Genomic DNA, 19,305 nt, shown 5'->3' on the forward strand with positions numbered 1-19,305 from the left:
GGTGCGATGAAAATATCTTAGTGTTCTGGGCACCACTGTTGGCACAGCCTCAACACTGGCCAGATGATCACACCGGTGCTAATGTGTACTTAAAAAAAACGCTTTCCCTTACTCTGAAGCAAATCTATAAAGTCAGTATTTTCTTTGACCTCCTCCTCTACAGGTATGTGATGAATGTGATCCAAAATCCACGTGGCTCATTTCTGAACGCTGTGAAATATTTTAAGATAAAACGCAGCGTCTATTGAACGGAAGACTTTTTAACAAGCTTTTATCACTCTGTATAGCATTGCCATACATGTGGCGTAATCCCTCTTTAGCTGATGAAACTGTCAGGGTCATTTATATGATAAAAGCCTCCTGCTCGCCGTCTGCGTTTAGCTTCAACAGGTCGGCTAGATTGGATTTTTCTGCCCCACATAACCAGTTCATTTATTTATTGTACAATTGCTGGCCATGGCACATCCAAACCGACGGAAGAACACGTTGAGGGCAATTTTGATAAAAATGGAGCCAGCCCTCCCCCTCCCTCTTGTCCAATCACAGTTTTCCTCATACTTGTGTCTTCTTTAATTTAAGTGTGCACTTGAGAGGAAAAGAGAGAAAGGGAGGGAGACAGAGTGAGCAAGTGAATCCAAAACAGAATTGCATGTGTGTTTGGGATGCTGGAATGTTACGGCAGACAGTGTGATTGCCTGCAGTTGAATTTGTTCTTGTTGAAAGATGTCAGCTGAAGCTATAAGGGCGAGATTTCACCCTTTCACAGGACCCAAACAGAATACCAAAATGCATTGGCGTCTGGCAAACAAAAAAATAACATTCATTTTCGACGAAGAGCAATTTTTGGACTTGAAATGGATCGAGTACATAAGTGTGTTTATTGATCTATTTACAGGACGTGAAGGCCTGCAGATCTGTGTTATACAGCACATGACCGCCGTCTGTGCGCTAACCTGCTCGGATGTGAGCTGATAGCAGTTGTCCGAGTGTGTTTGTATATACTGTGTGCTCGGTGATGAATCTGTGTGGAGAGCTCACATTGGGAACAGTGTGTATTTGTATTATGTATGTGTATATTAGCATGTGCTCTCACCGTGTGAAGTCCTCTTCCTCCTCTCTCTTCTGTCTGAGCTGTCTGGGTTGGGTCATGCTGGCCCAGTTGGGCAGAGACTGCAGCAAACGGCTGATGTCTTCATCTTTAGCCCAGGATGCACTGATGGTCAGCTTCTCCTCGCACTGTACGATACCCCTACAACACACACACCACACAATAATCTCAACAAAACTTCAGGATTAAAATAAACTGATTTAATTCAACTTTGGGAACATGGAAAATCGTGAGTATCATTTTAATTTTCAGCCTTAAATTTTAAAGTCTGTAAACATTGAACATTAGATTTTTGTATGTTTTTAATAAATATTAAATATAATCTAAGATATATTTATTATTTAAAAATGTATATGACAAATCATTAAATGTTTAAATCTTTAAAATTAAAAATATTTATTATATTATACTATATTATATTGTATTATATTATATTATTACAGGAATACAGCCAAATTCATATATAATAACAAAAAAATATATATATTATATTAGCTCCACAGTTCAATGTGTTTGTAAACATGCTAAACACATTATATAATACTCAGATGTTAATGTACACGGCAATAGCTAAAAATATTATGAAATTAATCTACTGATTTGTTAAGTGCTATATAATGATTTGTTAATTACTAGTAAATGGAAGATATCATCAAGTGTGATGAAACACTCCATAAGGAGCTAAATTAGGAGCTAAATTAGGAACAAAGTCTGTGATTGGCTGAGGGATTAAACAAGCTCCATTTCACTCCATGTCTCAAAAAATTCTAAAATATGTAAATGAACCATAAGTTCAGATAAATCTCTTCAGTATTGCATAAGCAGACCATTAAAAGTGTGCACTGGCAGCTGAACACGGTTCCACAGAAGAGTATACAGAGAGGCAGACAAGAGCGCGGATGAATAAACTGTTATTGTCTGCGATGTGTAAAATGATTGAACAGATCATGTAGAACGAAATGCAGTGCGTTTCACTCATCTTATGGCTGAGAACGAAGGAGATAGAACAAAAGAAAGACAGAGAAGGAGACAAAGAGAGGGACAGATTGGTAGCATGTGATTATTGTGTGAGAAAACGGCTGCCTCTGCACTTTCTACCCATGATTGAGCTCAGTCCAGATCCCTGCTGACTTACACATATGTGATCGGACACACACACACACACTTCACTTAAACACATGAGCAGACCAATCATCCAGTGTTTCCAATACCAAGGTTTTCAAACATCCGTAGACCCCCTGGGGATCTGAGAAGATACTGCAGGGAGTACATTGAGAAGATATACTGTAAAACAGGTTTACCTTGATTTTAAAGAAATGTCTAACTATTTGAATGAACATTCATGAATGATCTAAGGCATTATGTAATTTAATAATGTTATATAATGTTCTTTATAATTAAATAGCATTACAGAGAAATGTTCCGTCCGTCAGACTAATTTAAAACAGATACTTGTCTTTTTGAACTATTCATTAAAAGAACCAGCACATAAGAGTCATTTGTTCAGGAAACTACACTGCCAGGCAGTATGCTTTTAATTCACTAAAAATAACCACTTTATGAGATTCATTTGTTCATGAACTCGACTATACTAGACATATCATATGAACAGCATGTTAAGAATGTTTTAGATTGACTAAAAAGAACTTCATAAGAGTCATTATTTCAGGAATTAGACTACACTGGTCACGCCGTATGTTTTTGATATGCTAAAAAAGAACCGTCTCATAAGAGACATACATTTACGAAATCAGACAAAACTGGTCCTGCGTATGTTTTTGATTCACTAAGAACCACTTCATAAGAGTCATTAATTCATGAAAACCACACTGGTTGCGGTGTATGTTGTTGTTGCGTGCAACCTGCCAGGTCAACCCAACAGAAAGACATTTCATGCCATTATGTTTTAGTACCTTTTTATTGCATCACATTCAATACAGACTACAAACTCATATTCTCAAATACGATTTTGTGTGTCACATAGTATTATTACCTGTAAGCAGAATTGCAGATCTCCTTGTACTCCTTGAGCTTGTCACAGACCATCTCCAGGAACTGGTTAGAGTACGCACTGAGATCCTGCATCAGACTCATTAGATCCTGAATTGACTTCTCCACAACCACAGTGCTCTGAAAACACACACAAACACACACACTCAATATAATATACTCTGAAGTCAGGGCATCACCTCTATTCGTTTCTATGAATCAGATGATTGCTTTAGAAACTCTAAATGTCGCTGTTGTTAAGGTGCAGGGGAGGTTCTGGTCTGAGGTCAGGGTTGAGTTTAAGGATGACCAGTGCAGGCGCCCTCTATAAAGGACCGTGATAGACTACAGAATGCTGCAGTCTATCTGCTCAATTGCTCGCTTTTGAGCAAACAAGTCAAATAGCCCGAAAAACAAGCACGATCAAAACCCTCCATTCACCTGTCAGAGATGGACAACCATGCTACGGTAAAAGAAGCACCATGATACAGAAACATATGACAGGGATATCACTTTATATGTGTGGCAATGACAGACCTCCACTTGGGCACATCATCCTTCAGGCACTGCGACTTCCTCTCTACCATTTAACGATTGCACCCTGCCATCAAAGCTAATGATGCTAATAGCAGAAGAACTATCCGCTCAAACAAAACAGAAGCCCGGGCACAAAACAGAACCACATTTTAACACTATGAAGGGCCAAAACAAAAGAGCATAGCCACCAACATTTGGCTGCATTTCTAACGCCAGTAGTGATTGACTGAAAGTGACAGCGAGTGTTAGCACGCCATTGGCAGGAGGATAGTAACGGTGTTGCCTACTGCACCGAATCGTAGTTTACTTGTGGCACTGGCACAAATGCACTGTTTAATTGGGCTCAGCACTAACTCAATCCGACCACATCATGAGCCATCCTGCACAGCAGGGGGCAGCGGCGAGTGCCCCGAGTAGTTTGTTCTTATTAGCGCATTGCTGTACATTTGGCGTACAATCTGCTAATACACATATCACTGCCTGCTGCTTGCGCCCCCTGCCTGAGCCCCAGGGGCGGAGAGCGAGGTAATGATCCGTGGCACTGCCCTGGCCCATCAAGCTCTCTAGCAGTAAACTGCACCAGGGAACCGAGGGGGGTGGGAGAGAAACGACTCAGCGGGGGAACGCTAGCCTTCAAAGCTATGCCCCTGGTCACACTGGAACAAGTCCATCAACGCCATAGTGTATCCGATTATGTGTGTGAACGAGCGTCTAGGAAAGGTTGGCATGGTGACTGGGGACTGAGAATAGAACATATCTCTCAGAAATGTTCAGCATTTTGATTATTATCAATATATTTATCCAAATGGATAAAAATATAGTGACGTGTATTTAAACTGTATGTATATATGTGATGGTAAAAAGTATACTGAACAAATTTGTGTGCGTATTTTGAATACTATCTTATATATAAACACATACAGTTAAAATATTTATCCATATTAAAATATATATATATAAAATTACACCATCATATACAGTACATATTTTTCTATCTATAAATATTTCATATAGAGAACATTTTTTTAAAGTATACATTAAAATGTACAGTCGTTAAAACAATAAAGGCTTGTTTTGAACACTTTTTCACAAATGAATGTGAGGAATTATATATTTTAAAAAATATATATTATTTATATGCACCAATATAACAATATAAGCGCAATTTTACCTACATGTATTTTTTACTTATATAATTTAAAAATGCAACACAGAGACTTCTATGAGCATTTACGAGTAATGACCTAACCGATTCATGAATCGGACTCAAACATTCCAAAACTACTTCATGTTAATGAGGTTTAAATGAGTAAATAAGTCTTAGTGATCTCATATACACTAGTCTGGCTGGTCATGACACAAAGAGACATTGTGAAACTACTGTGGCAAGTCAATAGTCAAATAAAAAAGTGCATTAAAATCACAGTCGGTGTTTATGATGTTCGTTAATTTTACGTTGCCAACATAATATTGAATAGATCATGCATTTTCGATATACTGCTCACGCCTAATAAAAGCTACAGTGAATGACCAGAGAAATATCATACAAGCTGCAAAATTCGGTCTCTCTTTCCCCCTCTCATTTATGAAGCTCAATATTTCCCAGTAAACAAAGTCTCTAAGCTCCATTATTCAAGTAACAAATGCCCCAGTGCTCTGCGGCACATGTCTAATTCTCCTCATTTAACACACTCATTCGTCTTAGCCCCAGAAATCATTAAAAAGTAATCAAGCTCCAGAGAGAGAGAGAGAAAGAGAGAATGAGAGGAAAATAGAGTTAAAGGATGGATAGAAGCCTCACAAGCGAAACAGACAGACAGACGGCGAAAGCTTTAGAGAAAAATCAAACCAGCAGAGGTTCTCTTGTCTCATCGCTAGCAAAATCCCTCCTTTCTACTTAAATATCACAGAGTGCCATGGGAGGTTTAAGATCTGTTGCTGGAAATTTCTGCGTCTCCCGACTCATTCTTACTCCGCTCACACTACAGAGCACCTTTGAATTCTTACTGGAGTACGTCCAGCCACGCCAGCATTGATTACAGTCCTCCTAAAATGAGCAGAGCTGCTGGAGGGAGTGTTTGCTAATGGCACAAGGTTTAGCGCAGTATAAATGAAGAGAGTCATAATAATGAACGCTCAGCGCGCAGTGGGACTCGACTGGTGAGCGTCAATGAGAGGGAAGCACAACACGCAGTGGAGCAAAGAGAACTTAACTCACATGCTTAGGGACACTCAGAGGCCTGAGTGTGTGTATACACACACACAAATCACATACTCTCTCTCACAGAATGACAAGTAAGAACCGTGAGAGTCGCAGCAGAAATGGCAGAGCTCTTCATAATGGCTGACAATAGCATCTAAATCACATGCAGGCAGCTTTTCCCAACAAGATGAGTAGATTCAGCTCAGCTCCACCCAAAACACACAACATATTGATTTATGGACATGAAGATAGTATTAATATAGACAATAATACTAATAATAATAGTGTTACGTATGGTCTGAGTTTGTTTTGCACCGTTTCCTGTTCAGTTTCCTGTGTTAGTGTTTCCATGGTTATTCATTGTTTGATTAATGAACTGAACCTGTTTCTTGTTTTGTTCATTGGTTTTGGTTAGTATATATTGAACCTGTTTTCTGTTAGTCTTGGTTCCATCTTTGTCAGTAATAGTTGGTCATTCTATTAATGTTTTTTGAGCTTTTTGCATCCTGAGTATCTTTGTTTTCTTTAAGTTGGTAAATAAAAACAGACCGCTGCAAATAGACCCTCATCTCATCTCTGCATCAACCAACCATGACAAATAGTTATTGTTATTATTTCAATCATAACAATAATAATTATTTAGATCATAAATTTCCAATATATTAATATAGTTTATTTAGACCACTGTAGTACATGCATATTTAATCTTATTAAAAATATCATTTATTTTCTTTCTTACTGAAGTACCAAGTCAAATCCCGTTCCTGTGAATTTTACTTCACTTTTATTTAAAGTAGACAAAAAAATAATAATGTGAAGTATAATTAGCTTACTGTATGTAACTGTATTTGTCCTTGTCACGAGAGTCTTTGACCTGAAAGAATGCATTTTAATTATGTTACAACTGTAGTTGAAGTCAAACTTGAACATGGTCAGCGATCAGGCTTTAAATAACTATATCTAAATGTCAAACTACTGTATAAAATGTAACAATTAAATAGATTTAAAGATCTGGTATCCTAGAATCCTACATAGTCACGACATTGAGGAAACTTGTGGTTAAAAAAGCTTCTTTACACAGTTTGTGCTTCAAAGTTACTTTAATGAGAAAATTTCCACTGTCTCTTGATATAATCAGTCAACGTGAAAAGCTGTCTTTTTTACTTTCAATTAAATGAGGAAAGTTTTGACTGGATACTTTGACTTTTAATAGAGTAAAATTGAGACAGAAAAACGTTTTACACCCATGCAGCGTAAGCAGAGATCTCTTTATACAGTCCCAGCTGATGTACCGAGATACTGTAAGAATACAGGATTCACACACACCTTTGGAACAAACCACCAAGAAATCATTATCCATACATTTTAAACTCTGCCTTAAATATTAAATAACTGAGTGATGTAATTTATTCTATTGAACATTCATTACACATATGTAATTAGATCATATTTATAATATGTAATGTATTGGAATGCCAGAAGAGAATGGGCTCCACTCCCAAATAATTATTATTTTACATCTTCAAAGTACATATTTCACTGGTCAATTTAATGTATATATAACCTTTAATTTATTAAAGGTTGAATGAATGAATTAATGAATGCATAAATGAATAAATGACTGGGCTCTCAATTAATATTGTATTAATTTTCATGACTTCTCCATGCCTGGAAGTCACAGTTTAAAATCCCTTAAAATGACTTGGTTTTCCTATTCAGAATGGATGACAAGCAGGTGGACAGATGTTGAGATGAGTCTGTGTGTGTGTAAAGAAGGTTCACGGGCCATGGGTTTTCTCCATTAATCCAGTTTTGACCCCATAGCACAGAGTTCAGAGCATTTAACCCGAACCGTTCCGGCACTTCAATTACACCACAATACACACACACACACACACACACACACAAACACGAGTGGGTTACAGATACAAACATTTATACAATGGTGTGCGTATGCAAAGACTGGCAGAATGCTTAGTAAATGAATTTGGAAGAGCAATTTCTTTTGGTCGCAGAGGTGAAAAAAACATGCAGAAACACACAAGCCTCTCCAGGGTAAAGGAGTGTAATGCATGAGAAGGGCAGCGGTGCGACAGTTCATTCATCACTGTCAGTGTGACCGTACACCACTGAGACCCACAGACATGCACACACATGCCAACATGACCCTGCCACTCAACCGCAACGCAACTGTATGGACAGATGCAGATGCAGGAGGTTGCTTCTGTTGCTCTTTAAAACGTTAGTTCATACAAAAAGAAAACGCTGTCACAATCTATTCAATCTCATCTCGTTCCAGACCCGTATGACTTACTTTCTTCAATGCAGAACAGAATGTTTATGTCACAGTTTTCTATTCAATGTAAGTGTTGAATTGATACTGGGACTGTGAAGCTCCAAAAAGGACAAAGAGCACCATAAAAGTGGCCCATATAACTTATACACTATATTTCAAGTGTTTTGAAGCCATACGGAATATCTAAACATTTAAATATGAGAGCTATTGTAGAGGGAAAGAATAAGGGGAATAAACTGTATTCTTTTATACAATTTATTAGACTCTATTTTATTACTTTTTATTTTTAAAAAGTATTACATTTTAAAATATTTATTATCACCATCAAATAATGTATTATTACATTTTATAAAGGGAAAATTTTATATAAAGTGGACCATTTTTATTTTTCACTATTCATTATTGTAAGAAAAAGAGCAGGTTAAAACATTTTGCTGAAAATCTGTTATACAGGAACAACATGGTGAATAAATCATGAATTTTTTATTTCTGTGTGAACTATTCTTTCACGTCTCTATTATACAGTAGCTCTCAGCATTCTACGTCTGACATTGTTTGAGTCAGACTGAGGTGAAGTACAGGCCGCAAACATGCATGATGTGTAACAACTAAATGTAAACCTGTCATTTCTTCTAAAGCATGGCGTGTGAGTGACAGACTCTACCAGCTAAACAAACTGAGCGGCACAAAAGCACCAGGACTGCACTTCCTGCTGAAAATCCGCTGGCAGAAGGATTAAGCCTGTTTTATTAGAAGTGATTTAAATAAAGGTACACCGGCTCTGGAGGAGAGCTGATTACCGAACAAATGAATACAACAGTGTTCAATCCAAATGTAAATCCACATTCATCACAACTGAGGATCAATCTAAGGGCATGAACAGTGTGTTTATGGGTATGTGCGTGTGCATTGGGTTCAGTGCGAGCTTCTACCAAATCAAGAAAGAAGACCAATAGGTTATGATTGAACGCACAATCTTTGACAAGAAAAACAAAGACATTGTGTATCCACCTCTAACATTGTTCCTCCAAACACCACTTACTATCTCTAACTTCTTTTTCAGAGTTCCTTAAAGTCTTACAGTCTCATTTCAGCATACTCCTAGGACCACACATAAATCCATCATAAATGTGGCAGCACTGAGATTCAACTTTATGCTTATTTCTCAATAACGCACACATGCTCACATACACCCCCTGAAATAGAGCCATATGGGGCTAATGGTGCAGAGAGGGGAACAAACAGAAGGCAATGATATACACATTATCATTATGGAACGGATGTTTGTGTACACACATATGCACACTGAAACCCTGCAGAAACACCCCAATGCACTGGAAATATATGGAAATATATTAAAATGACTCAAAACAGCCAAAGTCTGCACTCTGAGCAGTTCTCTGCAAACTCAAAGTAGGCCTAAAGAAATGCCTGCTTTTCTTCACTTGGCCTGCTTTACAGCATATTTGGCTACATTTATGCTGTTTTCTTGTTTTAGCTCCTTAGGCAGAGATTAGCTCTTCCACACTGTCAGTTCAGGTAGGGGTATAGCCCAAGTTTAGGCCAGTGTCGGTGGGAGAAGACAATTGGTGGAAAGAGGGACTGTGTTGGGCCCACAGGTGAAGAAACGCTCAGAAGGCAACTTTGGTGCAGTCGAGGCCCAAAAAAATAATGCTGGCCTGAGGGAGGAACCCAAGTCAGAACTCTGAGGTAACGACAGAAAAGGAAAAGCAGAAAAAAACAGGAGAAGGTGACTGGCCCTAAAGGACAGAAGAAAGAGTGCGCACTGCATCACTGTCAGCTGAATCTTGATAAATTTCATCAGTTGAATTGAAAGGACTGCAGTCTTTTGAAGTAATAACATTAATTTACCACATTAATCCGGTTCAGGTCTTGAGTTGGCTGACCAACACTTTAACACTTTTCAAACTGCAGGGTGTGAAGAAAGGTTAGAAGGGGTCGTGGAAAATGATTTATTGTCATCATGGAAAAATGACTCTATATACTTATATAGCGTATTAGCAAAAGTGTTAGAAATCAATAATTCATTAAACACTAAATTATTCTATGGATTCTGATGTCCGCATTTCCTGTAACTTTATATAATAATGTCACTTGATCGACCATGAAGTCATCCATGGTGACAAAGGCGTTCTCTATTCAGACACGTTATATGCATCTGTGACCTTTAAGAAAAGACAACTTCAATATCGGTTTAAAACGATTTCCCAATCCCATTCTATCTATTTAATGTATTTCAAAAATAAATATTCCATACATAATCACGGTAACTTTTTGATCCTGATGTGCATATGTGTCTCTGTACAGAGACGACTTCCTGCAGATATAAACAAGGTCTAGACAACACCATTCAAACCTGAATCGTTCTGTGATTGGATGTTTTTGTGGTGATGAGAAGTCCCTAATAAAAGGCACACACCAAGCTGTGCTACAAGATGTCAATCAACAGATATCACACACACACACACACACAGAGAGAGAGAGAGAGAGAGAGAGAGAGAGAGAGAGAGAGAGAGAGAGAGAGAGAGAGAGAGAGAGAGAGAGAGAGAGAGAGAGAGAGAGAGAGAGAGAGAGACCCCCAAATATACACCCCCACACAACAGACCCTACAAACAAAAAGGTCACTCTCATTAGTTCAACTCTAGACTGATGTGCAGGGGTTCGTTTGTGTGTGTTGATGGTGAATACAGTGTGATTAAAAAGGTCAGCTTCATTAGCAAAGCGCTGGTGGCAGCTCAAGTCCACATTTCAGAATGAGCTTCGACTGAATGGCAAAGACAGACAGTAAATCACGTCTCTAAAAACAGACTTGTAAATAAACACAGCCCTGAAAATTCTGAGAACATTATAGCTCCAACCATGAATAGGCCTAAATACCTATACTGAGATCCTATTTGTCTGAAAGAACTTAATATTATAAATAATATTGGACATTTGTAGATTCCTGGAAAACAAGGGGCCTAATATTTCGGCAATTAAGATGTCAAAACTTTTTAGGCCTTTACAAAAATATCTGTTTCAGAAATTACCAGTGTTATTTTAGTATTATTTATTATATATTTCTATAAGTCTGTGTGTATGAATAACAATATAACCAGTAACCAAATACAAATTAAATTTTTTTTTGACCAAGATTGCCATTTTCCACCAACGTCAGCAAAAATGAAGTGTGTGAGTATAAGCGTTCCTGTAAGAGGTGTCTGGACATATGGCCCATGTAAGCAGCACCATGGATCCCGTGGTGGGGAAGATTAATAGAGCCAATCTCCAAACAAGCCACACAGTGACCCCTCAAAACATTTCTAATGAAATGAATCCATCAGTGGGCCCTGGACCTGCAGATAGCATCAGTGGAACAGATCAGCACAGAGAAAGAAATGGAGAGCAGTTTAAGAACGAGAGCAGGCAGAACATGGATGGCCAGGCCTTCTGATATCACTGGCCTTGTTGTCATGCTAGACAGAGTGAGGACAGCCAACTTGAGCTTCCAGGACGGGGGTGCTGATAGCAGGGGCTGTTCGTATTTGAGCGATCCTTGTGCTTGTAATGCTAATGCAGTAACACCTCTCTCTGCCAGAGCACACGGCTGTCAACTTGCATTTGTGCCAAGAAACCATTCTCCAACTTTTCATTACAAACAGAAAAAAATATATTGTTTTTAATTAAGTTTAACAATTAGGCTAACTAAGTGTCTGCTTTCTATTAAGACAGCCTTTGAAAAGCAACCTTTTCCAAATAGTCCGTAAATGGTCACTCATATTTCATTTTAGGCACATGAAAGCAAGGCTGTGAATAGAAGTACAGTCTATTCATTAAGTTTTACTTGTCTACCTTTCTGTTTATCATTCAACATATAAAACATCGAAAATTTCTTTCTGGTAAAGAGAAAGTACAACACATTGAAATACAACACATCTAGCCATATATATATATATATATATATATATATATATATATATATAAATCCTGTTAATTGGCCCCAAATCAAAGAGTTTACCCGGACATGACATTTTTATTGATATTGATGGTGTTCAGATTAGGCCTTCAAAAACTGTGCGGAATCTGGGAGTTTTGTTTGACCCCACGTTATGCTTTCACTCACACATCGGTCAGACTGTTAAATCATGCTTCTTTCACCAGCAGAATATTGTTCGTATACGCCCCTCTCTTAACTTTGGAGATGCTGAAACTGTTATTCATGCTTTCATAACTTCCAGATTGGACTACTGTAACTCCTTATACAGCGGCCTACCCACCAAAGCAATACATCGCCTTCAAATGGTACAAAACTCTGCTGCTCGAGCACTTACATATAATAAAAAATCTGCACATATTACCCCTTATCCTTCATCAACTTCACTGGCTTCCTGTGGTCAATCGCATCCAGTTTAAACTATTAGTCTTAGTTTATAAAGCCTGTCAGGGTCCCGCACCTCAATACCTCGCTGAGTTAGTGCAACCATACCTTCTTGCCCGGACTCTTAGATCTAGCAACGAAAATTTGCCCATTTGCCCATTCGTCCCCAGGTTTAAACTATCTACTGTGGGTGGTAGGGCTTTTAGTGTTGTAGCCCCTAAGCTATGGAATAAACTGCCCCCTAATCTTTGTGCCATCGACAACCTCTAGATCTTCAAATCAAAACTTAAAACTCATATATTTACCATGCTCAATAAATAATCTTCATTTCCATTTCTCTGTCTACCACTCTCTCACCTTTATTTTATTTCACATACTTTGTCGAAATTTATATGCTGCTAAAAAGGCTTATATGTTTGTTATCTTTGACTTATGTGCATTATTTGTAGTGTTTGCTTGTTTCCATCTGCTTTTCTGTTTGTTTGCTTGATATAGCCTAATAAGCTGATTGCTTGTTTCTTTTGTCTGTCTACTATTTGTATTATTTTGTGAAGCGACCTTGGGTTCTTGAAAGGCGCTATAAAAATAAACATATATATATACGGTGGTTGTCCAAAAGAGATTTTACAAAAGGAAAAGTTGACAAAAAGTTGGTTAGCTTTAAAAATGCTGATAACAACTGACATAAAATCTGTCCTAAGATTTCCTCCTTTGCGGTAAAGCAAGTAAACGGGAGTGGGTGTTTATGGGTGTGTGACTGGGTTTGTGTGTGTGTGTGTGTGTGTGTGTGTGTTAACATGGTTCCTGATGGCAAAGTGCAGTATATTTAATGTTGTGAAACTAAAAGAAAACCCCCTTTCCCTACGGATCAATGCTCCACTTCTCCCGGGCTGATTTCTCATAAAACACCTGCTGTAACATCCGAGCCACGGCACCTGGAATACACAGACATGCACCCATAAACACACACCCACATCTCTTTGTCATCATTTCCTTGACCACAGGAGAGCACTACTTTAAGCATCATTTGCCTCCTCCATTTGGTCTAAAATGCATCAGAGAGGCAATAGACAATCTGGAGAGAAGCCTCACTCAACTTCATGGCTTGTCACAGGATGGATGGCTGTTCAGTCTGAGAAGAGGGTCAATGCACAGTTCTTGCACCTTCTCAATGACACACTGCATTGAATTCTGGGAGGTGGAAAACTAAACTTTTGTTTCATAACTTCAGATGAAATTAGACTTTTCCATGTATTTGTTGTCAGAAACAGACATGCTGTCAAATTGCTCTTACAGTATGGCTCTGCACCTGTTCCAGGTGATCACATGCTAATGAGGCAAAGCGGGCGGGGTTAAATCCTCTGATCGTAGTAGCAACAGATCAAATGGTCATGGAGATAACCTCTTTCCAATCTAACAGCAAAATAGAATGACGCAACACAAGGTGTGTCATTTTACCAATTCATCACTGGCACTTTCTCTTTGGCCTTATTAGTCACTGTTGAATATCGGTGCTTATACCATGGGCTGTTTAAATACTCGATTCTGATTGGCTGGAAGGTGTGCAGTAAAACCGTTTAATGCACAGGTAGTTCCAGTCAGTTTGATTACAGTTCGAAATTAATCCGCTACATTGGTAACCATAGTAACACAGATACACTTGCAAGCAGAGTGAGAGACGCATATGGAAACGTTTAGGTAGGCTAAATGGATGATTTTTGAATATCGTTTAATTTGTATCAGTGTTGCCTGTCATTCATAAATAATTGTAATAAATCCATTAAAGAATCATTAAGTTAGCTATATGCTTAAGCAACGAGGGGACTGTAGCTGCTAGACTTTAAAGAAGAGATCGACGCACACAGTAACTCACGCAAGCATCTCTCTCTCTCTCTGTTCCTTCTCCTTCAGTTCTCTGTCTCTCTCTTTTAATAATGAATTTAAATAAATGTGAATTCATTCAAATAAAAGCAATCTGATGGCTCTACTTTATTTAAAGCGTACGGAGTGCAAGAACTGACGAGCCTTAACTTAAGAAATAACCGTCATTTTTACACGTCTGTAAAAAATATACACTGTAAACATCAGTTACAGCTTTAACTTATTTTTAACTTGGCAAATAACCAAGGTATAAGCAGGATAATCCACGGCTAGCCATGCATTAAAGAATTTTAATGCACTTCGTAGAGGCAACCACCCTCCGCTTCGCGTCGGGTGGTTCTTCGCCTCTACGTCGTGCATTAAAATCCTTTAATGCATGGCTAGCCGTGGATTATCCCTTACATATTAGGGGCCACAATGAAATGTTTACTAAACCTGCCAATGGAGAGTCAATAAATATTTTTTTAAATCATAGTTTTATATGGAATATAAGGTTTCATATATTCTACTTATTATTTTATTTTGCATCAATAGAGTATTTATCCCAAAAAAAAAAAAAAAAAAAAAATGTATTATGGTTTCCACAAAAATATTAAGAAGCAAAACTGTTTTCAACATTGATTATACTAGGAAATGATTCTTGAGCACCAAATCAGTATATTAGAATGATTTCAGAAAAGATCATGTGACACTGATGTTTTTGACAAATCCAAGTAAAAATTTTACAACAGGAAAGTTGTCTAGGAATAGCCAGAGCCAATACCGGAGTCAGACCTTTGGCAGAAGTTTCTTTGCTAAATTTTCTTTCAGTTTCACAACTTGTAAACTTGCTTGAAATGTAACAGGCCATTTGGTGAGTAAAATTTTATTTACTTGTTAAAGCCAAATTTTACCCACATTTAGTGCTTGGCAAATGCTCATTTTGGACCCTGATGCAGATGAACGTGGAGCAAATGCTTTCCAAATGCTGTACTGATTTTCTTTCCTCTGCTAAGTTCAAAATCAACAGGCAATTTTCAAAGGCACACAAATAAATACACACACATGCTTGAGAACACAAAAAACTTCACATACTAATACAGCTCTTCATACAAGAGTTCATTAAATATCTCCTTGAAGAGCAAACTCTCGTTCCCTCAGTGCGTCTCTCTAACACACAAACCCATGACCCAGGATATGGTTCTACAACAGTACAAAGCTAAAGGCCAGAATGGAACGTGCCACATGGGCTGTCAGCAGCAAAGCTGCAGCACCTTTGATTTAAGGTAATTAAAACGTTAAAAAAAAAGCCAAAACAAAAGAGCATTTTATGGAGCTCCCGCTATCCAGAGAGGCGCTCATTAGCCCAGCAGGGTAATTAGCAAGATGCCGCAGTCCTCGTTAAGGAGAAATCATAATCATAAACAAATGGCTGTGAGCTTTTGATGTCTTCCCCTCTGTAATGAACTGCCACTGTTCTCAAAATGAAAGCAATGCTAAGACTTCCGTACACACATGAACACACAACTTGGAGAGACTTGTGATGACAGGTCTCAGTTTAAAGAGTAAAAGGGGACCATAATGGCTCTCATCTGAATAATATCAGAGCGCTAAAACTCATCACACTCAGCACAATGACATTCTTGCCCTCATATATTTGCAAAGAGAGCTTCTCATGAAGTTAATTGACCAGATCATGGATTCCGAACGCAGGAAGACATTGAAATAACTCAGTTGTACATGCACAATTGCACATGCATACACTCAGGAACAAACAGAAGCATGCAGACAAACATCGAAGACAATATCTGTTCCACTGAATTAGTGTAGGATTGAAACTATTTTCACTAAGAAATTGCTAGTAAATTTCACAAATAAACGATAAGTAACACACTGTTTGAAATGAGAATTTCTGAAGTAGAAAGACTGAAAATGTGCTCCAATAATCTGTTTTGTTTAAACCTTCAAAAAAAATTGTGTGGCAGCTTCTTCAGGGCAGTACTAAAATAATTAAATCAAATATTAAAATAATATAATATAACGTAATTAATAATATAATATAATATACTATAATATAATCTTTAAAGCAGCACCTAAAATATCTCCTATATTTTAAAATGATTCTTAATTTGTTGTTGTTATGGGAACTATAACAAGCAAATACTGGAAAGGTGAGAAGAGAGAGTACTAAATCCCTTTGCTGATGAACTAAGCACATATAGAGGTCTCAACGGCAAAGAAATGTTGAACTTCCTGTGCTGACAGGAAGAAGCCCTTGGAGAGATGGACAGCTGGCAGCTGGTCACCAAGGAGCAGTGCTGTGTGTTATATAAGCTGCACTTAACTGCTGATTCCAGGTCAGCCAGGATCAAACACAATTTCAGCTCCAATTATGATGCAGGGGGATAGGTGGGTAGGTGGCCTTTATTGGCACTCATGGGAGAGAGAAGGAGAAGAGAACAAAATAACCTTCCTCTTCGATGCAATTCAGAAGAGAAAACAATCAGACCGGGCTTTTGTACACTTGACCGGTAGGCAAATGCTGTTAGAACAGTTAATCTAATAAACAGATCGACTAATGAAAGGGAAGAAGAGCAGGAAGAAGCAACGGCGAAAAATAAGTGTATTATCTTATATGTGATTGTGTGTGTACAGTTTATTTTGTCATACATTTACAGAAAAATGTCTGAAAAAGCTTCTTTTGGGATCATTTACAAACAAACAAAAAAGATACCTGTAGAAGAGGTCTTTGAACTCCCAGGTTTTTCATAGTGTCAGCGTTGGCCAGGATCTTGAGCGGGTCGGACACTTTGGTCACAGCCTCAATCTCCTTATTGGTCTCGGTGCGGACCTGGCTGAGGAACAGGTCGTTGATGTAGTAGGTGAGGAAGGTACGTAGCTGACATTGCTTGGCCTGAGCAGGACCCATACGGGACTCGATGTCCTGAATGAACCTGATGACACACAAAAAACAAGGCATTTTCAGTAACCCTTAAAAGCATGACCCGGGATGTCATTCACTTCCTCCTCCTCATCTTCTTAGTATTCCTCAATACATTCATTATAAACAATATAACAGGAAAATGTTATTATAAAAGAATGCCTGTTTTCCGATTAATTTTTTGTAATAATTGTATAGGGTCGCTAACGACCCGATTTGTGTAACAGTGTAAGTATATTTTTTCTGTACAAGAAGAAAATAAAGTGCAATTCACCTTTATTCCACAAGGTGGCAATGTCTGATACACAATGATGAAGATACACTTCACTCATAGTTACCACAGGCAGAAAACAATAGAATAGGAAGTATCATCAGCAAAACTTGAAATGGCTCTGCGATTTAAGTACTGAACTCGATCAAATATTCGTGTCACTGTCATTTGATGGTGGATCTGACGAAGAATCTGTCAGTGATCAAAATATTGATTTTGAAGATGTTGAAAATGACAGTTTTGAGAATATGTTTGAGATCGCGAATATGAGTCAGAAGCTGTACTTCAAAAAGTAACTAAATATGCTTTATTTTATTCTTCTGAAATTGTTACTCTAAAATCAGGCGAGTTTTATATTATCCCGACAGGTAGAGACCCAAGTATGTAATAATGATTGGCGAAACATTTGTGTATTTAAGAGTTAAATTACACAAAAGAGACAAGTCTATGCATGGTTTGACTAAGTTTGAAAATGTCAGAGCTGAGGCCTAATGGTTAGCACATTGTGCAGTGGTGCTGATATGGGAAAAGTGGGTTCGAATCCAAGCTACATTGTGTCCCAAATCATTTTCTTCCATCTCTCCACTTTTTTTTTTTTTGCATTTTATTTCAAAATGTAATACAAATTTCCTGATTACAAGTTATATTATTAGCAAATAGCAATTTGAGATAAAAGATGAAGAAAATAAATAAATATGAGAGTTTTAAATAATCTATATATTAAAAAATAAAAATTGTTTGTTTTTCTTTGTTTTAAATGTCAAAATCATAATTTTCTGGTCCTTTCCAGGTTTAAATTAGATTTTCAAACTCAGATTTTCAATGAGGTCTCAGACTTGTTTTAAAAAAACAAATAAAAAACAAATATGAGCACCTTTTTCTGGCTTTTAAATACTGCACACACCATGTGTGTCGGAGAGGGAACAAGACAGGTGTTGAGCAGGGATGGGCCGTTGCGTACGAGCAGACAGAGGCTCATAGATCAGCAGGAACACTGATTTATCACTACGAGACTACAGCTGCACAACCCCCCGACACTAAACACCTCCCTCAGCACTGCACAGCCAATTAGTCAACCCAGCAGAGGGGAGCCCATACACACATGTGCACGTTCATATGTGTGTGTGTGAGACATTAACAGTGGAAGCCTGGCTCAGCCCTCAGTAATCAACAACTCTGCCACTTCTTTAAGTAACACACTGCCATAAACCTAAAACCTAAAAACCTTTTCATGGTTTTCGTCATACCTGAGGCCATAAAAACATTGTCAATTATTTTATTGTCTGACTGTATTTATTTAAGGGAACACTGACGCACATGGGTCCTAGATAAGAGATAATAATATCACCTTGGTAACAATAAAAAAAGCGTTAATAAGCACAATATATCAGTTCCATATAATTTTTCATTTATCTGTATCAGACGATATTGGATATTTAATTCTGCATGCTCGTTTATCCGATTTTTACATTTACTGTAGATGACCTTTTCTGTCATGTAATGCTCACTATAAGTTAATCTTGACATTCGTCATTCCTGACCCAATGAAACTTTAAAAATGATGTATTCCAAATCAGTATAACAATTTATTAACAACTTTATTACAACTCTGTTAATTTATTAAGCTCAAAGTCTTTGAATGAGGAACTATGAAGTTCCAGAATGAAAAGTGCAGACAATTGTATGGTGTCGAAGTGCATCGTGTATTAGCGGAGCTCTGCA

At 37.8% G+C, this 19,305-nt stretch overlaps 1 protein-coding gene across 1 annotated transcript in view; it reads right to left on the reverse strand.

Moving 5' to 3' along the window:
* Positions 1-19,305, reverse strand: part of exoc4 (exocyst complex component 4) — a 119,627-nt gene that overhangs the window by 21,478 nt on the left and 78,844 nt on the right. The window contains exons 11-13 of the mRNA XM_079868311.1: positions 17,106-17,325; positions 3,102-3,238; positions 1,094-1,249 (exon numbers count right to left, since the gene is read on the reverse strand). Coding sequence (XP_079724437.1) covers positions 1,094-1,249; positions 3,102-3,238; positions 17,106-17,325 — 513 coding nt within the window. The remainder of the gene's footprint in view (positions 1-1,093; positions 1,250-3,101; positions 3,239-17,105; positions 17,326-19,305) is intronic.

The sequence above is a fragment of the Squalius cephalus genome, assembly GCF_949319135.1.
Source record: "Squalius cephalus genome assembly, chromosome: 4".
Lineage (NCBI taxonomy): Eukaryota > Metazoa > Chordata > Actinopteri > Cypriniformes > Leuciscidae > Squalius > Squalius cephalus.